Below are 23,860 nucleotides of genomic sequence, written 5' to 3'. Positions count from 1 at the left end.
AGGGGGGAGGCCCCAAAAAGGGGGGGCCCCACAAAAAAAAAAAAAAAAAAAAAAAAAAAAAAAAGAAGTATAAGGGCTAGAACAAGGGAGGGGACAGTCTTCTGTGCCCTGTGCTACTCAGAGTTTGGACCCTGGACTCAGCTCAGGGCCCTCGGCAGGTCCAGAGGAGGCAGCCAAGCAGTCAGGGAGGGCCTAGAGCCACCCCTGTGAGGAGTCGGGGCTCCCGGCTTGGACCAGGGACCTAGGCGCTGGGCAGTTCTAAGAGCAGAGGGAGCAGATGGTCTGGGGTCCCAGAGGGCAGAGTGGGGGCCTGGGGCAGGCTGGAGGGTGGTCAGAGGAAGGCAGCCTCCTGCTCAGGGCAGGCAAGTGCTTCGAGCAGCCTAACCCTTGGGTTTCGAGTTCACATCCCAGCTTCGTCCCTAACAGCTGGACAGGTGCTTTGCCTCTCTGAGCCTCAGCTGCCTCATCTGTAAATAGGCGTCAGGACCCCGAGTACACAGGCTTGGTCAAGGTGGTCAGGCTGTGAATTCTAGCCCTTGGGGCACAGTGGGGGAGGGGGGCGAGGATGGAGTCTGCCTGCCCCACCCTTTGCAAGCCCAATCTTCCAGAAGAGAAAAATTCTGCAGATCAGATGTGTGGGGACCGGTATCTCTGGTCTCTGCCAGGGTCGGTAAAGACCCTGACAAGCCACAGCAGGGGCTGATGGAGGAGGCTTTGGGGCTTGAAATCCCGTCCTCTGTTCCCCTACCCACTGCTGTGGTGCCTGGGCTTCTCACGGGTCATGTGGGTTCACCCACATGACAAGTCTACAAGGTTGGTACAGAGGCGCTGAGGCGCCCAGCAGGGCAGGTCCTTCCGAGAGCACACAGCTGCTGACAGTGCCCCTGGCTCTCACTGAATAAGCCTCTGCTAAGCACCCAGCACTGCTGTAAGCACGTCACACGTGCTAACTCATTCTGATCCTCCCAGCTTCCCTAGGAAGTAGCCACTGTCTTTGTCCCATTTTACAGATGTGACAATGAGGCACAGGGGGGCTAAGTGACTTATTCCAGTCCCACAGCTGGTCAGTGATGGAGCCAGGATTGGACCCGGCTGCTGGCCCCAGAGGTGGCCCAGCCCCCGGGTGGGGTTGGTGTCACCAAACAGGGAGGCAGAGTCCGTGGGCTGAGATCACCGGGACCTCACCCATCCCTCCAAGAACATGTTGCACCAGGCTGGACATCCGCCCACAAGTCCTGCAGCAGAAGGAAGAACCAGTACAGGGCCTGGGGCAGTGGGTAGGAGGGGGCTGCTGGGGATGTGAGGGTGGCAGGATCTGGTAGAGGGTCTGCGGGGTCCCCTGGGAAGCAGATGCTTAGCTGGAGTAAAGAGTTCGCTGGGGTTGATGCCTGTGGACAGTGGAGGGGAGGAAGCGGGAACAGCCTCAGACTGCAATGCAGGTCCTGGCAGGCCTGGGCCAACCCAACAGGGACCCAGGTGGCACCCGAGAGCCCCGCGCGGGGCAGAAATGCCAGGCCCTGGTGCCCTGTGTGCCCAGCCCCCGGCCCAGGCTGCAGCACTGCGGCAGACTCTGAAGGTGCTGCAGCTGGTCACCGTCTGCAAACTGCACTCCTCGGAGCTGACCGGTCAGTTCTTGAGCTCCAAAGCCAGTCAGCCTGGTTCACATCCTGCTCCTCCAGCACCTCCCAGCTGTGGGCCTTGATCTGAGCCAGCTTTCCCTCTCCTGTCCCTGCCTCTCGGGCTGAGCCCTGAGCACAGTGCCCGGCACACGGTGGGCATCCAGGACATGCGGGCAAAATCTCGAATGCCTGGCTTGGCTTGGGAAACTCTGGATCTTCTCTTCCTGCTCTCCTCTCCTCATTGTGCGGACAGGAGCTCATCCTTCAGGGGTGTGGTGATCCAGACCTGCTCAGCCCCCAGCGTCTGTCTCTCCTCTTTCTCCGCCACAGTGAAGGTGCAGAGGAGCGAGCAGCCACATCGCTGGGACCCCTGCGTGCCCTCCTGCCACAGCCCCCGGCCCGGCCACTGCAGGACACCCACCTGGGCCACCCCTGCCAGCCAGGACCAGAGCCGATGTAAAGTGCCCTCCCCGCTGTCACTCTCCCCTATTCCTAGGGAGGGGCTGGAGCCTGCTTTATAGGGAAGGAGGCCAAGACTCAGAGAAGTCAGGGGTCCTCACAGCATCACCTCACACATTAGTGACGAGATGGGCCCCTGTGTGGCAGCTGGGTTTCACCAGGTCTGTGAAAACCCTGCAAGCTTTGAGGCCCAGAGTGGGAGAGACTGGCTCACAGAGGTCACACAGCGAGCATGGTGGAGGGGGGAAGGCATCCCTGTGTCTCCCTGAGGCAGGGTGAAGGGCTCTGCTGGGGCTCATGGTTCTGTGCTCTCATCTCCCCCAGCCTTGTCCTCATCTCCCTTTTCCTCGCCGACCATGAACCACGCCTTTCCCTGCACCAATCCCAGCACCCTTCCTCGCGGATCCCAGCCCATGAGCCCCCGGACCACAATGGGACGGAGGAGGCAGCGAAGAAGAGAACACAAGAGCTCATGTAAGCCATGGTCTCTTCCCTCCCCTCTGGGCTGCCTCTGTGCCTGAGAGAGAGATTTGCTAAAGGGTATGGGGTATTTGGGGCAGGGCTGGGGGTGGGTGGGGGGCATTAAATAGCATGCGTGGTACACCAGGCTGCTGCGGATGGTTGGGCAGGTTGTGCACTGCACAAGGGCACACCTGAGGGGTGACAGTTACTTTGTACACTTTGTCTTGTATTTTTATTATGAAAAATTCCCAGCAGGTGGTGGCAAAGTGTCTTGAGGAAAGGATGCCTTTTCAGATTTGCACGAAGGTCTCACAGTAACTCCATTTCATTTTTCTCTCCTTCAGCCCTCTGATCCATTCCAGGGTGTGGTGTTACTTTGTCTTTACCGCCTCTCTGACATTTGTTAATTTTCCCTAAGACAGAGACACACAGGCCTGAAACTAGCCATCCAGAATATAGTAATTTTTAGTTTTATTAGATATATATTTCTAAACTTTTGCTTATAAACATTTCTCTTTATTTATGATCACTATATATAGTTCCTTTTGAAATGAAGGTATTTAAGGTTTTTTTTTTTTTTTGCGGTATGCGGGCCTCTCACTGTTGCGTCCTCTCCCGTTGTGGAGCACAGGCTCCGGACGCGCAGGCTCAGCAGCCATGGCTCACGTGCCCAGCCGCTCCACGGCATGTGGGATCTTCCCGGACCGGGGCACAAACCCGTGTCCCCTGCATCGGCAGGCGGATTCTCAACCACTGTGCCACCAGCGAAGCCCGTATTTAAGTATTTTTAAAAATGAATAAATGTAAAGACAAATAGTAATGAATGAAAATGCAGGAAACATGTGGAAGTAGCAAAAGTCACAAGAATGCCCAGAATTTTGAAATCTTTCCTGGGAAGAATCTTTCCTTTGTTGATGTTGAAAGTGTTCCCAGCCTCCTTCCATGTGAGTTGGGGAGGCCTCCAGAAAGAATGGAAGGTCGAACTGGGCCATTTAGGATTGAACCAGGTGAGGGAAAAGAGAAATATAAGTCATCTGGCACCTGAAAGGAGCTAAATATGGATATGAGCTTCCTGGCAGCCAAGGTGAAAAGGGAAACAGAATTCAGAGTCAGATGAGAGATACAACACACCTTTACCAGCACCTTTGTCACCCACTGAAGCAGGGGATGTGTAGGTGAAAAGATTCACAAGTGTCATTCACAGGCAGGAGCTTATGGAGCCTGGGAACTCTTGGGACCCCTTACCTGTCTCCTTCCTTGATGATAACAATTAATTAGTTAAATAAAATTTTTTGAACACCTCCAATGTTCCAGGTACAATTCTTATCATTGAGGTGAAAAAATAATGAAATAGTGAAAAAATCAATAGTGAAAAAAATAGTGAATATAAATATAATAACACAATATACCCAACAATAAAGTGTTACATATATTGTAATGTATATATAATAGTATAAGAAAATAATATATAAAGACACAACAGTATAATTAATAGAAAGAAATATAATAAGTTTTATTTAATAATTGATATCCTTATCGATATCCTTATCCATATTAATAATACAAATGTATTCTATATATGGAATATAAAATAAAATACATTAAATAACATATCAAATAGTTAAACAGAGTTATCATATGACCCAGAAATTCCACTCTTAAGTAAATGCCCAAGAAAAATGAAAACATATGTCTTGTTCACCCAAAAACATATTTACACGTTTATACAGTGTTATTCATAATACCCAAAAGGTGGAAACAACCCAGATGTCCATCAATGGATGGATTTTAAAAATGTGCTATCATCATACAGTTAGATATTAGCCAGCTTCAAGAAGGAAGGGAGTTTTGATATGTGCTACATGGATGAATCCTGAAAACATTATGCTAATTGAAAGAAACCAGACACAAAAGACCATGTATAGTATGATCCCATTGATATGAAATGTCCTGAATAGGCAACTCTAAAGACATTGAAAGTAGATGAGTGGGTGCTTAGGGCTGGAAGAGATGGGAGGATTTGGGTGATTAACTAAAGGCAACAGGGTTTCTTTAAGGGATTGAAAATGTCCCAAAATTGAGTGAGGGGATGGCTGTACAACTTGAACGTACTAAGTATTCAATATACTAAAAACAGAGTGTTGAATTGTACACTCTGTGGGTGTATACTGTGGTAGCCAAATTGTATCTCAATAAAGCTGTTACCAAAACTGGCATAATATATACTATCGTATCTAACAGTAATATAATGTGATATTTGGTATATGATATAATAATAAAATAAATTGAAATATAACATCACACAACATGACATGACATAGTATCACCGACCCTCAGAGCCTCTGTTTTACAACACGGCAGTCCCGAGAGCTGTCTTCCTTAATCCTTGCCACAGCTCTGCCAGGTGGGACTCATGATCTCATTGCTCAGGTGAGGAAACCAAGGCTTAGAATGGGCCTCAACTTTGCCCCGCCCCACCCCGGGCCAGTCAGGCCTCCCGCTCACTCACCTCTCTGACTTCAGATGTCTGGGCCGAGGGAGGATGGGCTTTGGCAGGAAGGCGTCCCTGGGGCTGTGCCTTGAGCGCCGTGCCTGCCTGCCCCGCAGTGTCGCTGGCCTCCAGCACCGTGGGGCCAGGCGGCCAGATTGTGCACACAGAGACCACCGAGGTCACGCTCTGCGGAGACCCCCTCAGCGGCTTCGGTCTCCAGCTGCAGGGAGGCATCTTCGCCACCGAGACCCTGTCCTCCCCACCCCTCGTGCGTTTTATTGAGCCTGACAGCCCGGCGGAGAGGTGAGCCTACTGCCCCCAACCCACTGGGCCTACCACTCTCCAATTCGGGGGTGGGGGGCTTACAGGCAGCCAGGGAAACCAAGTCACACACCAAGCCTGGCTGCACAGTTGTATCTCATCAACTATCACGTCAACCCCGTTACCAGCCCCATTTTGTAGATGAGGAATCTGAGGCTCAGAGAAGCTGATTTCACCTGCCTAGGGTCACACAACTCGAGTGACCCAGGACGTGAACCCCTGTGTGACTGAAGTCAGAGTCCTCTATATACATCTCCTAAGGCATGGCATCATCCGCATTGGACAGACAGAGAAACTGAGGCCCAGCAAGGTCACACTTTAGCCAGAGTCCTGTGGTAAATTGCCTGAGGATCTACAGCTGGCACAGGGTGGAGCTGAGCTTTCCACCCCCGCCCGGGAGGTGGGGCCCAGGTTTGGGCCTGGCCCTGCTCCTGCACAATGTTCCTGTCTCCCAACGGGGCCTCTTCTCTCTGCCGGGCTGTCCGGTTCAGGTGTGGGCTGCTGCAGGTAGGGGACCGCATCCTGGCCATCAATGGCGTTGCCACCGAGGACGGGACGATGGAGGAAGCCAACCAGCTGCTGCGGGACGCGGCGCTGGCCCACAAGGTCCTGCTGGAGGTGGAGTTTGACGTTGCCGGTGAGTGGGTGCCCCGAGCTTCCTGCTCTCCTTCGGGACCCTGTGCTCCCTCCTCTCACTACCCTGCTCCCCGCAACCTCCCGCCCTGCCCTGATCCTTCTCCCCGCATTTGCAGTGTGTCCCCCGCACTAATGGTGGGAGAAAGGCGCTCGCCGGGGTGGAAGGAATTGCACATGCCAGTGTGAGGGTTGATGAGGGTTTTTGTAGTGGAACAGGAGCTGGGGGGTGGGGTGGGATGAGGGTTTATGCAAAGACCCCCAGACAACTTGGTTAGAATTCTGGTTCTGTGATTTGGACACTGTGTGACTTTGGACAGGACCCTTCCTCTCCCACCCTTAGTTCCCCCCAGTGTAAAATAGTGAATAGAATCCTCTATCACAAGGGGCGTTGTTCAGACTAGATGAGATAAAGCGTGTGAAACCACCAGCTGAGGCCCGGCCTGTGAGAGGCGTCCAGTAAGTCATTGCTGGATCCGAACGGACTGGGCTGGGCCATGGGGCCCCTGGAGAGGCGGCAGCCGTAAAGTTTGGGTTCTAGTACTGACTCTGCTCTGACCTGATGGGTGCTTGTCTCCAACAAGTCGGTGCACCATGTCTCAGTTTCCTCATCTGTGGGTGCAAGAAGCAGGATGGGGTTGTTTGGGGTCCCTCCCCACTGGACCAGAATGGGTGTGGGGCAGGGACTCCCTGAGGCCCTTCCCTTGAGTCTCACGTGGGTGTGTGTCTGTTTGCACCCAGAGTCCGTCATCCCGAGCAGCGGCACCTTCCACGTGAAGCTGCCCAAGAGGCGTGGCGTGGAGCTGGGCATCACCATCAGCTGTGAGTCCGCTCCCCGCACGCTCTCCGCCTGCCCCGAGAAAACGCCCAGCACCTGGCCGGGCGGGAAGGCTCTGGGTGGGAGGGAGGGCTGTCTGACGTGGCTTCCCTCCACCGCAGTGCCCGGTTGTGTGTCCTTAGGCAAGGCTTCTCAAGGCCTCGGTTTCCCATTCTGCACAACGGGAATCTCCTGGCCTTTTTAGTCTCCGGGGGTAGTGAAATGGTTTGTAAGGCGCCAGACATACAGGCCAGGTTTAGTTTTCTGTTTGCCTCTGTCTTCCCAGGGCCCAGAAAAGGCCTAGAACACAGTAGGTGCTTAATTCATGTTTGTCAAAGGAATGAAAGTGAGGGACTGCAGAATGGAAAGAGAAAAGTAGAATACATAAGCATGGTAACAGTCAGAGCCCTCCCCAGCCTGCATCTCACTCAGGAAAAGCCGAAGTCCTCTGATTTCATCTCCTGCCGTCTCCTCGTCATGCCCCGGAGGGGTAACTGTCCAGAAGGGCTGCTGCCGCAGCTCCTTCCTGCCCCAGACCCTGCAGTCAGTGGTGGTGGGAGTTTGAGCAATCAAGGGGGAGAAGCTTCTTCCAGCCCAGGAACCACTAGGCAGGGCAACCAGGTGCAGTTGCTCAGGTTGTACAGGACACAAGGTGCCCATTCAAGGTACACTTACAGTTTTCTAACATTTTCTCAACAGACTAATTAGAAGGGGCACCTTTGTCTCATTTGCAAAGGTGCTGCATGGGCTAGAAGGACCGCCTTACACCTGGTCACTCATGGAAAAACCCATTAGCCCCAATGGATTCTTTCTGCAGGAAAACTCAGCCACCCATTGTCTTAGATCGTGCTCCCTGGGAAACAGCTTTTCACGCTAGGAGTTACCTTATTGAGGAGGGCTCTCAGGGTCAACACCTGTGGGCGGACGAGGCCTCAGGACCAGGCAAAGGGAGGAGCTGTGCTGCGATGTAGTCCCGGTAGAGGGCTCGGCCAATCCCACGGGGAGCTCTTTGCTGGGGAGGCCACGGGAGTTGTCCTGAGCTGAGGCTGGGAGCCTTGCCTTGGCACCACTACGTGAACCAGTCATTGGGTATAGGCACTTTATTGGGTAAGGCTGCTCCCTCAGCCAAAAGCCATTCCCCAGTGGGATCCTGCTGTGAGCTGTGGCAGCCAGCATTCCCTGCAGCAGGGGAAGGAAGAACTCAATTGTTGAAGTCACCTAGTTCTGGGACCTGGCCCTGTGCCAGGTGCTGGGGACACAGACACCAGCCAGACACAGCCCCTCAGGGAGCTCTGTTTGCTGGGAGATGGGCTGAGCATGGGAGGTGTTGTCGCACTTTGTCTAGTTAATCTCTGATGTCCCCGTGAACTCTGTGGCCTCATCCCCATTTTACAGAGGGGAAATTGAGGCACAGAGAGAGGAGCTGATTTGCCCACAGTCAGCCAGCCAGGGAGCTGTGGGAGCAGGGCGCGTGACTCCAAGTCTACGCCCAGCTCCTGGGCCCCCCAAGGCTGAAGTGACCAAAGGTGGGCTTCATGGCTCCTTCCCTCCAGCGGCCAGCAGGAAGCGAGGGGAGCCCCTGGTCATCTCCGACATCAAGAAAGGCAGCGTGGCGCACAGGTAGGGGAGCCCCTGGCAGGGCGGGGGGCTGGCCCACAAGGATGGGCTCGGGGCCTGCGTGTGCCAGGCTCCTTCCTGTCCCCACCCTGTTCCTGCAGGACGGGCACCCTCGAGCCGGGCGACAAGCTGCTGGCCATCGACAACATCCGCCTGGACAACTGCCCCATGGAGGACGCTGTACAAATCCTGCGCCAGTGTGAGGACCTGGTGAAGCTGAAGATCCGCAAGGATGAGGACAACTCCGGTGAGGGCCCTGACCGCTCCACCACCAGCCCCCGACCCTGCCCGCGCAGTCCAGACAGTGCCCAGCTGGTAGTCCGGGGCTCCCTGCGGCCAAGGAGGGAGCGTGGTGGGTGCCACCCAGGGGCTGCTGGTGGAGACCCCTTGAATGAGGATGCAGTGGGGTGGATGGCAGATTCCTCCCTACCCCCGGGTCTGGGCTTCTCCAAGGGCCCTTGTGAGGTTGGCTGGAGTTTGACACCAGCTTGGATCCAACAAGCCCTGCGCAAAGCTGCTGTGGGCAAATGATTGGGTGGGTTGGTGAATGGGTGGGGGTGGGAGATGTACCACTCCATGGGTGGCTGTGAGTAAGCCGAGGCTGCAAACTCAGACACATCTGAGGCTGAACAGCTGATAGGAGTGAGTGAATTGGGCTGAAGGTAAGAAAAACAATACAGTTTGGGTAGACAGAAGGAAGGGGAGAGAATCTCTTGTTCAGACGGGCAGCTGCTGCCAGCTCCTACCCTGGGAAAGAGGATCACTTGTGGGCAGCTTTCAAATTTTTTTAAGAAAAACTGGAAATCTGGGGTTTTCTTACTGTCGATATTATCATCACCACCATATCCTTGTTATTTTGTGTGGTGTGTGAAATCTTTATTATAAAATGCTGCTTCCACATTTCTGTCCTTTTTAGAATAGCTGTTTGAGTGGAAGGAGACATTTCTGGAAGCAGAAGATGGCCTCAGTTGGTGCCATCTGAAGTCCTGGCATGGGGGAATGGATGTATTAATGTGGGAGGAATGGGTGAATTAATGACTGATGGAATGTTTGAACTAATGGCTGAGGAAATAGGTGTATTAATGGCATGAAAGAATGGGTGTATTAGTGGCAAAAGGAATGGATGATATAATGGCTGAGGGAAAGGGTGGAGTAAGGGCATGAGGGAATGGCTGAATTAATGGCTGAGAGAATGGGTGAATTAATGGCTGAGGTAATGAGTGAATTAATGGCAGAGGGAATAGCTATATTAATGGCTGGAGGAATAGGTGTATGAGTGGCTGAGGGAATGTGTGTATTAGTGGCTGAGAGAGTACATGAATTAGGCTGATGGAAAGGGTGTATTAATGGCATCAGGGAATGGTTGAACTAATGGTAGAGAAAATGGGTACGTTAATGGTTGAGGGAATGGGTAAATTAATGGCAGGAGGCAATGGGTGTTTTAATGGCTGAGACAATGGGTGTATTAATGGCTGAAGGAATGGATGAAATAATGGCTGAGAAGAGTGGTGAATTAATGGAGAGGGAATGGGTAAATTAATGGCTTAGGGAATGGGTGTATTAATGGCATGAAGGAATGGGTGAATTAATGGCATGAAGGCATGGGTGAGTTAATGGCTTAGGGAAAGGCTGAATTAATGGCTGAGGGAATCTATATTAGGGCTGAGGGAATGGGTGAATTGAAGGCTGAGGGAAGGGGTGAACTAAAGGTGGAGAGAATAGGTGTTTAAATGGCAGGATGGAATGGGTGTATTAATGGCTGAGGGAATGGGTGAATTAATGGCTGAGGGAATCTTTGGATTAGAGCTGAGGGAAAGGGTGAATTAATGGCATGAGGGAATGGTTGATTACCGGGCTAAGGGAATGAGTAAACTACAGGCTGAGGGAATAGGTGTTTTAATGGCATGATGGAATGGGTATATTATTGGTTGAGGCATTGGGTATATTAATGAGTTCAGGTATGGATGAGCTAATGGCTGAGGGGAGTGGTGAATTAATGGAGACGGAATGGGTGAATTAAAGGCTGCAGGAATCTGTGTATTATGGCTCAGGGAATGGGTAAATGAATGGCATGAGGAAATAGATGAATTAATGGCTTAGGGAATGGGTGACATAATGGTCAAGGCAATGGCTCCATAATGGCATGAGGGAATGGATGAACTAATGGCTAAGAGAATGGGTTTTTTAGGCATGAGGGAATTGGTGTATTAATGGCAGAGGGAAGAGGTGAATTAATGGCTGAGTGAATGTGTAAAGTAATGACTGAGGGAATGAGTGTATTAATGGCTGAAGGAATAAGTGAGTTAATGACTCAGGGTATGGGTGAATTAATGGCTGAGGGATTGGCTGAATTAACGGTGGAGAGAATGCCTGAATTAATGTCTCAGGGATTGTCTCAATTAACGGCTGAGGAAATGGGTGAATTAATGGATGTGGGAATGTATGTATTAGTGCCTGAGGGAAATGGTGTATCAAAGGCTGAGGGAATGGCTTAAATAATGGCTGAGGATTAGAGGCTAAAGGAAAGTGTGATTGAGTGCCTGAAAGACTGGGTATATTAAGGGATGAGGCAATGGATAAACTAATGGCTCAGGGACCTGTGAACTAATGATTGAGGTAACAGTGAACCAATGGTTGAGCAAATGGGTTTATAAATGAGACAGGGAACGGGTGTATTAATGGCATGAAGGCATGGGTGGACTAATTGCTAAGAGAATGGGTGTATTAGGCATTAGGGAATCGTGTATTAATGGTTGCAGGAATAGGTGAATTATGGCTGAGGGAATGTGTGAAGTAATGACTAAAGGAATGAGTATATTAGTGGCTGAGGGAATAGGTGAGTTAATGACTTAGAGATGGGTGAATTAATGACTGAGAGAATGCGTGAATTAATGGCTGAGAGAAAAGGTGAATTAATGGATACGGGAATGGGTGAATTAATGGACGTGGGAATGCGTGTACAGTATTAAGAGCTGAGGGAATCGGTGTATCAAAGGCTGAGAGAATGGCTGTATTAATGGCTGAGGGACTAGCTGAGTAATGGCTGGAGGAATGGATGCATTAGTGACCTAGGTTATGGGTGTATGAGTGGCTGAGGGAATGGGTGCCGGAGTGTATGATTTAAATGAAATGGAGAGGGACTTGCCTGACAGTCCAGTGTTTAAGACTTCGCCTACCAATGCAGGGGGTGTGGGTTTGAAACCTGGTCGGGGAGCTAAGATCTCACATGCCTCGTGGCCAAAAACCAAAACATAAAACAGAAGCAATATTGTAGCAGTTTAAAAAGACCTTAAAAATGGTCATCATCAAAAAAAAATTTTAAAACAATAAAATAAAAAAATGAAATGGAGAAATGTGTGTATTAATGGCTAAGGGAATGGCTGAATTAATGGCTGAGAGAATGGTTGAATTAGTGCTGAGAGAATGGGTGCATTGATGGCCTAGTAAATGGGTGTATTAGTGGTTGAGGGAATGAGTGAACTAATGGCAGAGGGAATGTGTGAATTAATGCCTGAAGGACTGGGTGGATTAGTGGGTTACAGTATGGGTGAACTAAGGCGGAAAGAATGGGTGAATTAATGGTAGAGGGAATGGGTAAATTAATGGCTGAGGAAATGGATGAATTAATGGCTAGGGATGGGTGAATTAACAGACGGGTATGGGTGAATTAATGGATGGAGGAGTGTGTGTATTAATGGTTAAGGGAATTGCTGTATCAAAGGCTATGGGAATGGCTGAAATAATGGCTGAGGGATTGGCTGTATTAATGACTGACACAGAGGGTAAATTAATACCTGAGAAAATGGGTGCATTAATGGCCGAAGATGTGGGTGTATTTGTGGCTGAGAGAATGGGGGAATGGCTGAAGAAATAGTTTAATTAATGGCCAAGAGAATGTCTCAGGGATTGGCTGAATTAATGGGTGAGAGAATGGGTGCATTAGTCGCCTAGATAATGGGTGTATTACTGTTTGAGGGAATGGGTGAACTAATTTCTTAAGAAATGGGCGAATGTAGCTTATGGAATGGGTGAACTAATGGCTGATGTAATAGGTGAATTAATGCTTGGAGGAACTAGGTTCATTAGTGGCTTAGAGAATGACTGAACTTATGGCAGAAAAAAATGGGTGAATTAATGACTTACGGAAATGGTGGGTTAGTGGCTGAGCGGATGGATGAATTAATAGCTGAAGGAAAGTTTGTGTTAGGCCTGAGGGTATGCATTAATTAATGCCAAGAGGAAGTGAGTGTATTAATGGCTGAGGGAATAGATGAATTAATGGCTGAAGGAATGGGTGTATTAATGGCATGATGGAATGGGTATATTATAGATAAGGGGATAGGTGTATTAATGGCTCAGGGAATGGGTGTATTAAAGGCTCAGGGAATAGGTGAATTAATGGTTGAGGGGATGGGTAAACTAATGGCTGAGAGAATGGATAAACTAATGGCTGAGGTAGTAAGTGAACTAATTCCTAAGTTAACTAGTGAATTAATGGCTGAGGGAATGAATGAATCAATGGCTGCAGGAGGTGTATTAGTGGCTGCAAGAATGGGTGAAACTGGATGAGAATATGGCCGGCTTAATGTTGGAGAGAATGGGTGAATTAATGGTGAGGAATGGGTGATTTAGTGGGTGAAGGATTGACTGACTTAATGGCTGAGGGAAAACTGAATAAATGGCTGAAGGAATGGGTGAATTAATGGAGGTGTGAATGAGTGAATTAGTGGATGGGGGAATGTGTATATTAATGGTTGAGGGAATTGGTGTATCAAAGGCTTTGAGAATGGCTGAAATAATGGCTGAGGGACTGGCTGAATTAATGGCGGGGATATGGGTGAACTAACTGCTGAGTGAATGGGTGTATAGGAATAAAACAATTGGTGTATTAATGGCTGATGGAATGGGTGAATTAATGGTTGAAAGAATGTGTGCATTAGTGGCCTAGAAAATGGATGTATTAGTGGTTGAGGGAATGGTTGTATTAATGGCATGAGACAATGGGTATATTACAGATGAAGGAATAGGTGTATCAATGGCTCAGGGAATGGGTGTATTAAGGGCTGAGGGATAAGGTGAATTAACAGTTGAGTTAATGGGTGAATTATTGCCTGAGGGAATGGGTGAACTAATTCCTACGGTAATCAGTAAACTAATGGATGAGGGGATGGATGAATGAATAGCTGCCGAAGAGCTGTATTAGTGGCTGAAAGAATGGGTGAAAGAATGGGTGATAAAATGGCTGACTTAATGATGGACAGAATGGATGAATTAATGGCTGACGGAATGAGTCATAACAGCTGAGGGAATGGGTGAATTAATGTGGAGGGAATGGCTGTATTAGTGGATGAGGGAATGGGTGAACTAGTGGCATGAGGGAATGGGTACATTAATGGATTGAAGAATAGGTGTATTAATGGATGAGGGAATAGCGGAGGGAAAGGGTGAGTTAGCTGAGTGAATGGGTGTATTTGAGTCTAATGGAATGGGTGAACCAATGTCTTAGGAAATGGGTGAATGTGGCTGATGAAATGGCTGAACTAATAGCTGAGGGAATAGGTGAATTAATGCCTGAGGGAATGGTTGAATTAACACCTGAGGGTATAGGTTTATTAATGGCTGAAGGAATGGGTGAATTAAAGGCTGAGGGAGTACTGAATTAATGACTGAGAGAATGGGTGTATTAGTTGGCTAGGAAATGGGTATATTAGTGGCTGAGGGAATGGGTGAATTAATGTCTTAGGAAATGGGTGAATGTAGCTGATGGAATGGGTGGACTAACGGCTGGGGAATAGGTGAATTAATGCCTGAGGGACTGGGTGCATTAGTGCCTTAGAGAATGAGTGGAAAGACAATAGAATGAGTGAAATAATAGAATGAGTGAAATATGGCAGAGGGAATAGGTGAATTAATGATTTATGGAAATCGTGTATTTGTGGCTGAGAGCATGAGTGAAGTTAAGGCTGAGAGAAAGGATGAATTAATAGGTAGCGGAAAGCTTGCTTGAGGGCCGAGGGAATGGGTGAGTTAATGGCATGAGGAAATGGGTGAATTAATGGCTGAGAGAATGGATATATTAATGGCTGAGGGAGTGGATATATTAATGGCTGAGGGAGTGGATATATTAATGGCTGAGGAAATGGCTGAATAGCTGAGGGAGTCTATATTAGGGCTGAGGGAATGGGTGAATTAATGGCTGAGGGAATCATTATTAGGGACAAGGGAATGGTGAATAATGGCATGAAGGAATAGGTATGTCAGTGGCTGAGGTTTATCAACAGCAGAGGGAATGGGTGAATTAATAGCCGAAGGAATGGGTGAATTATTGCTGAGGGAATGTGTGAAGTAATGGCTGAGGGATTGGCTGAATTAATAGCTGAGAGAATGGGTGAATTAATGGGTGTGGGAACGTGTGTATTAAAGGCTGATGGAATTGGTGTATCAAAGGCTGAGAGGATGGCTGAATTAATGGCTGAGGGAATAGTTCAAGTAATGGCTGAAGGAATAAGTGAATTAAGGGCTGAGGTGGTGGGTGAATTAAAGGCTGAGGAAATGCATGTATTAGTTTTTGAGGGAATAAATGAACAATGGCTGAGCGATGGGTGTATCAATGTCATGAGGGAATGGATGTATCAGTGGCATGAGGAAATGGGTGAATTAATGGCTAAGGGAATGAGTGAATTAGTGGCTATGGAATGGGTGTATTAGCGGCTAAGGGAATGAGTAATAATGACTGAAGGAAAGGGTGTATTAATGGTTGAAGGGAATGGGTAAATTAATGGCAGGAAACAATGGTTGTATTAATGCTGAGGAAATAGATGAATTAATGGCTGGGAGAATGAGTGTATTAATGGCATGAAGCACGGGTATATTAATGGGTGATGGAATGGATGAATTAATGGCTGAGAGGAGTGGTGAATTAATGGAGAGGCAATGGATGAATTAAGGGCTGAGGGAATGTGTGTATAAGAGCTGAAGGAAGGGGTAAATGTCATGAGGGAATGAGTGACCTAATGACTAAGGGAATGGGTGTATTAGACTGAGGGAATCGGTGTATTAATGGTGGAAGGAATAGGTAAATTAATGGCTTAGGGATTGGGTGAACTTTGGCTGAGGGTATAGGTAAATTAATGGCTGAAGTAATTGGTGAGTTAATGGCAAGGGAATGGGTGGATGATGGCATAAGGAAATGGCTATATTAATGCCTGTGGGAATAGATAAATTAATAGCTGAGGCAATGGTTGAATTTATGGCTACATGAATGCATGTATTCGTTTTTGAGGAAATAAATGAACAATGGCTGAGGGATGGGCGTATCAGTATCATGAGGGAAAGGTGTATTAATGGCTGAGGGAATGGATGAATTAATGGCCGTGGGAAGAGGTCAATTAATGTTGAGGGAATGGGTGAATTTTTTTCTTGGAATTTAATTTTTTATACAGCAGGTTCTTATTAGTTATCTATTTTATACATGTTAGTGTATATATGTCAATCCCAATCTCCCAATTCATACCACCACCACCACCACCACCCGCCACTTTCCCCTGCTTGGTGTCCAAACGTTTGTTCCCTACATCTGTGTCTGTATTTCTGCCCTGCAAACCGGTTCATCTGTACCATTTTTCTAGGTTCCACATATATGAGTTAATATACGATATTTGTTTTTCTCTTTCTGACTTACTTCACTCTGTATGACAGTCTCTAGATCCACCCACATCTCTACAAATGACCCAGTTTCTTTCCGTTTTATGGCTGAGTAATATCCCATTGTATATATGTGCCACATCTTCCTTATCCATTCGTCTAAATATCCTAAATATTGATGGGCATTTATGTTGCTTCCATGACCTGGCTGTTGTAAACAGTGCTGCAGTGAACCTTGGGATGCATGTGTCTTTTTGAATTATGGTTTCCTCTGGGTGTATGCCCAGTAGTGGGTTTGCTGGGTCATAAGGTAATTCTATTTTTAGTTTTTTAAGGAACCTCCATACTGTTCTCCATAGTGGCTGTATCAATTTACATTCCCACCAACAGTGCAAGAGGGTTCCCTTTTCTCCACACCCTCTCCGGCATTTGTTGTTTGTAGATTTTCTGATGATGCCCATTCTAACTGGTGTGAGGTGATACCTCATTGTAGTTTTGATTTGCATTTCTCTAATAATTAGTGAGGCTGAGCAGCTTTTCATTTGCTTCTTGGCCATCTATCTGTATGTCTTCTTTGGAGAAATGTCTGTTTAGGATTTCTGGCCCATTTTTGGATTGGGTTGTTTGTTTTTTTAATATTGAGCTGCATGAGCTGTTTATATATTTTGGAGATTAATCCTTTGTCTGTTGATTCGTTTGCAAATATTTTCTCCCATTCTGAGGGTTGTCTTTTGGTCTTGTTTATGGTTTCCTTTGCTGTGCAAAAGCTTTGAAGTTTCATTAGGTCCCATTTGTTTATTTTTGTTTCTATTTCCATTACTCTAAGAGGTGGATCAAAAAAGTTCTTGCCTATCTTGAGAATGAAAAACGGAGCTGGAGGAATCAGGCTTCCTGACTTCAGACTTACTACAAAGCTACAGTAATCAAGACAGTATGGTACTGGCACAAAAACAGAAATATAGATCAATGGAACAGGATAGAAAGCCCAGAGATAAACCCACGCACATATGGTTACCTTATCTTTGATAAATGAGGCAGGAATGTACAGTGGAGAAAGGACACCCTCTTCAATAAGTGGTGCTAGGAAAACTGGACAGGTACATCTAAAAATATGAGATTAGAGCACTCCCTAATACCATATGGAGACACGAGAGGGAAGAGATATGGGAACATATGTATATGTATAACTGACTCACTTTGTTATAAAGCAGAAAGTAATACACTATTGTAAAGCAATTATACTCCAATAAAGATGTTTAAAAAAAAGCATGGAAGAATGCTAAACAATGAGTTTAAACAATTAAAGCAGCTAAAACTGGGGGTGGGGTCACCCACAGTCTCCGCCCGCGAAGGGGCTTCCTAGTGTGTGGACACTTTCCTTCCTTCACAGCTCCCTCCCGCTGGTGCAGGACCCGTCCCTATCCTTTTGTCTCTGTTTATTTTTTTCTTTTGCCCTAACCAGGTACGTGGGGGGTTTCTTGCCTTTTGGGAGGTCTGAGGTCTTCTGCCAGCGTTCAGTAGGTGCTCTGTAGGAGTTGTTCCACGTATAGATGTATTTCTGGTGTATCTGTGGGGAGGAAGGTGATCTTCGCGTCTTACTCTTCCGCCATCTTCCCGCTGTCCTTCTGTAGGTCCTTTTCTTATCTTGTGTTTCCCACTTAGAGAAGTTCCTTTAGCACTTGTTGTAGAGGTGGTTTGGTGGTGCTGAATTCTCTTAGCTTTTCTTGTCTGTAAAACTTTTGATTTCTCCATCGAATCTGAATGAAATCCTTGCCAGGTAGAGTAATCTTGGTTGTAGGTTCTTTCCTTTCATCACTTTAAATATATCATTCCACTCCCTTCTGGCTTCTAGAGTTTCTGCTGAGAAATCAGCTGTTAACCTTATGGGAGTTCCCTTGTATGTTATTTGTCATTTTTCCTTTGTTTCTTTCAGTAATTTTTCTTTGTCTTTAATTTTTGTCAATTTGATTACTATGTGTCTCAGCATGTTTCTCCTTGGGTTTATCCTGCCTGGGATTCTCTGCATTTCCTGGACTTGGGTGGCTATTTCCTTTCCCATGTTAGGGAAGTTTTCAACTATAATCTCTTCAAATGTTTTCTCGGGTCCTTTCTCTCTCTCTTCTCCTTCTGGGACACTTATAATGTGAATGTTGTTGCGTTTAATGTTGTCCCAGAGGTCTCTTAGGCTGTCTTCATTTCTTTTCATTCTTTTTTCTTTATTCTGTTCCACAGCAGTGAATTTCACCATTCTGTCTTCCAGGTCACTTATCCGTTCTGCCTCAGTTATTCTGCTATTGATTCCTTCCAGTGTATTTTTCATTTCAGTTATTGTATTGTTCATCTCTGTTTGTTTGTTCTTTAATTCTTCTAGGTGTTTGTTCTTTAATTCTTCTAGGTCTTTGTTAAACATTTCTTGCATCTTCTGAATCTTTGCTCCATTCTTTTTCTGAGGTCCTGGATCATCTTCACTATCATCATTCTGAATTATTTTCCTGGAAGGTTGCCTATCTCCACTTCATTTAGTTGTTTTTCTGCGGGTTTTATCTTGTTCCTTCATCTGGTACAAAGTCCTCTGCCTTTTCCTTATGTCTATCTTTCGGTGAATGTGGTTTTCGTTCCACAGGCTGCAGAATTGTAGTTCTTCTTGCTTCTCCTGTCTGCCCTCTGGTGGATGAGGCTATCTAAGAAGCTCGTGCAACCTTCCTGATGGGAGGGACTCGAGAATGGGTGAATTAACGGCAATAGGAAATGGCTGTATTAATGCCTGTGGGAATAGATAAATTAATGGCTGAGGCAACGTGTGAATTTATGGCTGTGTGAAGGCATGTATTATTTTTTGAGGAAATAAACAATGGCTGAGTGTTGGGTGTATCATTCTCACGAGGGAATGGTGTATTAATGGCTGAGGGAATGGATGAATTGATGGCTTAGGGAATGGGTGAATAAATGGCTGAGAGAATGGTTGCATTAGTGGCTGAAAAATTGGTGTATTAGTGGTTGAGGGATGGGTGAACTACTGTCTTAGGAAATGGGTGAATGTGGCCGTCAGAATGGGTGAACTAATGGCTGAGGGAATAGATGAATTAATGCCTGAGGAACTGGGTGCATTAGTGGTTTGGACAATAAGTAAACTAATGGCAGAAAGAATGGGTGAATTAATGGCAGAAGTAATGGGTGAATTAATGACTTCGGGAAATGGTGTATTGATGGCTGAGAGAATGGGAGAACTAATGGCTGAGAGAATGGATGTATTAATAGCTGACAAAAAGTTTGTATTAGGACTGATGGCTTGTGTGAATTAATGATATGAGGAAATGGGTATATTAATGGCTGAGGGAATGTGTGAAGTAATGGCTGAGGGAATGAGTGTATTAATGGCTGAGGGAATAGGTGAGTTAATGACTGAGGGAATGGGCAAATTAATGGCTGAGAGATTGGCTGGTTTAATGTCTGAGAGAATACCAGAATTAATGGCTGATGGAAAGAGTGAATTAATGGATGCAGGAATGGGCGAATAAATGGATGTGGGGGTTGTGTGTTAATGGCTGATAGAATTGGTATATCCAAGGCTGAAGGAATGACTGAGGGAATAATTGAATAACAACTAAAGGAATGGGTGAATTATTGGCTGAGGGAATGGGTGAATTAGTGGCTGAGGGAATGAGTGAAATAATGACATAGGAAATGGGTAAACTAATGGCCAAGCTAATGACTCTATTAATGGCATGAGGGAATGGAAGAACAAATTGCTGAGGGAATAGGTGTATTAGTGGCTAAGGAATGGGTGAATTAACGTCTGAGTGCAAGGGTGTATTAATGGTTGAGGGAATGGGTGAAAGGATGGCAGGAGGCAATGTGTGTATTAATGACTGAGGGAATGGGTGAATTAATGCCTGAGAGAATGGGTGTACTAATGGATGAGGGAAGGGGTAAACTAATGGTTGAAGGAATGGGTGTATTATTGTCATAAGGGAATGGATATATAATGGCTGTGGGAATGGGTGAATTAATGGCTGAGAGGAGTGATGAATTAGGGCATGAGGAAATGTGTGTATTAATGGCTGAGGCAATAGATGAATTAATGACTGAGGGAATGGGTGTATTAATGGCATGTGGGAATGGGTATATTAATGGATGAAGGAAAGGGTGTATCAATGGCTGATAGAATGTGTGAACTCATCGGTGAGCGGAGGGGTGTATTAGGCATGAGGAATTGGTGTAAAAATGGCTGAGGGTGTAGATGAATTAATGGCTGAGAGAATGACTGAATTAATGATTTCAGGATTGGCTGAATTATGGGCTGAGGGAATGTCTGAATTAATGCCTGAGGATCTGGTTGCATTAATGCCTTGGACAACGAGTAAACTAATGACAGAAAGAATGGGTGAATTAATGACTTCCAGAAATGGTGTATTGGTGGCTGAGAGAATGGGTGAACTAATGGCTGAGTGAATGGATGTATTAATAGCTGACAGAAAATTTGTATTAGGGCTGACAGATTGCGTGAATTAATGGCATGAAATGGGTATATTAATGGCTGAGAAATGGGTGAATCATGGCTGAGGGAAAGGGTGTTTTAATGGCTCAGGGAATAGCTGAGATAGTAGGTGAATTTATGGTGAAGGGGTTGGGTGACTTAATGGCTGAGGGAATAGGTGAACTATGGCTGAGGGAAAGGGAGAAATAATGACTGAGGAAGTGGGTATATTAGTCCCTGGGGTAAGGGGTGTATTAATAGCTGAGGATATGGATGAATTAATGGCTGGGGGAATGCGTGTTTTAAACACTGAGGGTATCCATAAACTAATGTCTGAGGGAATCTGTGAAGTAATAATGGAGAGAATGGTGAACTAATGGCTGACAGAATGGAAGTATTGATAGCTGACAGAAAGGTTGTATTAGGACTGAAGGATTGCATGAATTAATGGCATGAGGAAATGGGTGTATTAATGGCTGAGGGAATGGGTGAAATAATGGCTGAGGGAATGGGTGAAATAATGGCTGAGGGAATGGGTAAATTAATGGATGGTGGGGATGTGTGTATTAATGGTTGCGGGAACAGGTGTTTGAAAGGCTGAGGGAATGGTTGAATACTGGCTAAAGGGAAGGGAGAATCAGTGGCTAAGGGAATGAGTGACTTGACAACTGAAGGGATTGGTGATTTAAATGCAGATGGAATGGGTGTATTAATGACTGAGGGATTAGCTGAATTACTGGCTGAGGATATGGGTGAACTAATCAGTGACTGAATGGGTATATTAGGCTTAAAAGTATTGGTGTATAAATGACTGAGGGAATGGGTGAAATAATGGCTGAGGGAATAGGTGAGTTAATGACTGAGGAAATGGGTAAATTAATGGATGGGGGAATGTGTGTATTAATGGTTGCGGTAACTGGTGTTTCAAAGGCTGAGGGAATGGTTGAGTAATGGCTAAAGGAAAGGGGCAATCTGGCTGAGGCAATAAATGTAATGACAGCTGAAGGAATTGGTGATTTAAATGTGGATGGAATGGGTGTATTAATGGCTGAGGGAATGATTGAATAATAGCTGAGGCAAAGGGTGAAATAATCGCTGAATTAACAGGTGAAGTAATGGCATGAGGGAATGGATGTGTTAATGGCTGAGGGAATGGGTGAACTAATCGCTGAGGGGATGGATGTATTAGACCTGTGGGAATTGGTGTATAAATGGCTGAAGGTATAGGTGAATTAATGGCGGAAAGAGACTTGGTGAATTCATGGCTGAAGGGAAGGGTGAATGAAAAGCTAAGGGATTGCCTGAATTCATGGCTGAGGGATGGGTGAATTAACAGATGAAATAATGTGTGTTTTAATGGTTGAGGGAATTGGTGTATTGAAGGCTGGGGGGAATGGCTGAAGTAATGGCTGAGGTTGGGTGAAGTAATTGCTGAGGGAATGGGTGTATTAGGAAAGAAAGAATTGGTGTATTATTGGCTGATGGAATGGGTGAATTAATGGCTGAGGGATTGCCTGAATTAATGGCTAAGGAAATGGATAAGTAATGGATGGGGGAGTGTGGTATTAATGGTTGAGGGAATTGGTATATCAAATGCTTTGTGAATGACCGAAATAATGCCGAGGGATTGGCTGAATTAATGGCTGAAAGAATGCCTGAAGGAATGGTTGAAATAATAACTGAAGGAATGGGTGAACTCATTGCATTAGGTTGGGGTAAAATAATGGCTGAGCTAATGAGTAAACTAATCACTGAAGGGATGGGTGTATTAATGGCTGAGAGAATGGGGGAAAGGCTGAAGAAATAGTATAATTAATGGCCGAGAGAATGTCTCAGACATTGGCTGAATTAGTGGGTGACAGAATGGGTGAATTAATAATTGAGAGAATGGGTGCACTAGTCGCCTAGAAAATGGGTATATTACAATTTGAGGGGATGGGTGAACTAATTTTTTAGGAAGTGGGTGAATGTGGCTGATGGACTGGGTGAACTAATGGCTGAGGTAATAGGTGAATTAATGCCGGAAGGACTGGGTGCATTAGTGGCTTAGAGAATGACTGAACTAACGGCAGAAAGAATGGGTGAATTAGGACTTCGCTGGTGGCGCAGTGGTTAAGAATCCGCCTGCCAGTGTGGGACACGTGGGTTCGAGCCCTGGTCCGGGAAGATCCCACATGCCGCGGAGCTACGATGCCCATGCACCACAGCTGCTGAGCCTGCACTCTAGAGCCCGAACGCCACAACTACTGAGGTCTAAGCGCCACACCTACTGAGGCCCGTGCGCCTGGAGCCCGAGCTCCCCAACAAGAGGAACCACGGCGATGAGAAGCCCACTCACCGCAACGAAGAGTGGCCCCCACTTGCCGCAACTACAGAAAGCCTGTGCGCAGCAACAAAGACCCAAAGCAGCCAAAAATAAAACTAATTAATTAATTAGTTTTTAAAAATAGCTGATAGAAAGTTGGTATTAGGGCTGAGGGTATTTGTTAATTAATTCCATGAGGAAATGGGTGTATTAATGGCTGAGGGAATTGATGAAAAATGACTGAAGGAATGGGTGTATTATAGGTAAGGCAATAGGTGTATTAATGGCTGAGGGATAAGGTGAATTAATAGTTGAGTTAATGGGTGAATTATTGCCTGAGGGTATGGGTGAATTAATGGCTGAGGAAATGGATGAACTAAAGGCTGAGGGAATGGGTGAATTTTGGCTGAGGGAGTGGGTGAACTACTCCTAACAGAATTAGTGAATTAATGGCTGAAGGAATGGATAAATGAATAGCTGCAGAATAAGTGTATTAGTGGCTGAAAGAATGGGTGAAATAATGGAAGAGAAAATGGCTTACTTAATGGTGATGAGTATGGCTGAATTAATGGCTGAGGGAATGGCTTAGTTAAATAGCTGAGGGAAACCGGTGAGTTAATGACTGAATGAATGGGAGTATTAGAGTTTAAGGGAACAGGGGAACTAGTGGGTGAACTAAGTCGTAGGAAATTGGTGAATGTGGCTGATGGAATGGGTGGTGTAAGGGCTGAGGGAATAGGTGAATTAATGCGTGGGGGATGGGTGAATTAATGGCTGAGGGAATAGGTGAATTAACGCCTGGGGGAGTGGGTGAATTAATGGCTGAGCTAATGACTATTAATGAGGGAATGGGTGAACAAATCACTGAGGGAATAGGTGAATTAAGGTATAGGTGAAATAAGGGCTGAGGGAATAGCTGAATTAATGCCTGGGGGAATGGGTGAATTAATGGCTGAAGGTATAGGTGAATTAATAGGTGACGGTATAGGTAGGTGAATTAATGGCTGAGGGAATG

General features: G+C 46.4%; 1 protein-coding gene across 1 annotated transcript in view; it reads left to right on the top strand.

Annotated features, from left to right (window-relative positions):
- GRIP2 (glutamate receptor interacting protein 2) overlaps nt 1-23,860 on the top strand; it is a 64,558-nt gene that overhangs the window by 14,573 nt on the left and 26,125 nt on the right. The window contains exons 10-16 of the mRNA XM_024756472.1: nt 1,950-2,075; nt 2,403-2,552; nt 5,148-5,334; nt 5,844-5,989; nt 6,727-6,807; nt 8,356-8,422; nt 8,521-8,666. Of these exons, the coding sequence (XP_024612240.1) occupies nt 1,950-2,075; nt 2,403-2,552; nt 5,148-5,334; nt 5,844-5,989; nt 6,727-6,807; nt 8,356-8,422; nt 8,521-8,666 (903 nt within the window). The remainder of the gene's footprint in view (nt 1-1,949; nt 2,076-2,402; nt 2,553-5,147; nt 5,335-5,843; nt 5,990-6,726; nt 6,808-8,355; nt 8,423-8,520; nt 8,667-23,860) is intronic.

Source organism: Neophocaena asiaeorientalis, unplaced genomic scaffold, assembly GCF_003031525.2.
Source record: "Neophocaena asiaeorientalis asiaeorientalis breed wild unplaced genomic scaffold, Neophocaena_asiaeorientalis_V1.1 scaffold392, whole genome shotgun sequence".
NCBI classification, from domain to species: domain Eukaryota; kingdom Metazoa; phylum Chordata; class Mammalia; order Artiodactyla; family Phocoenidae; genus Neophocaena; species Neophocaena asiaeorientalis.
This window is presented reverse-complemented; position numbering and strand designations above follow the sequence as displayed.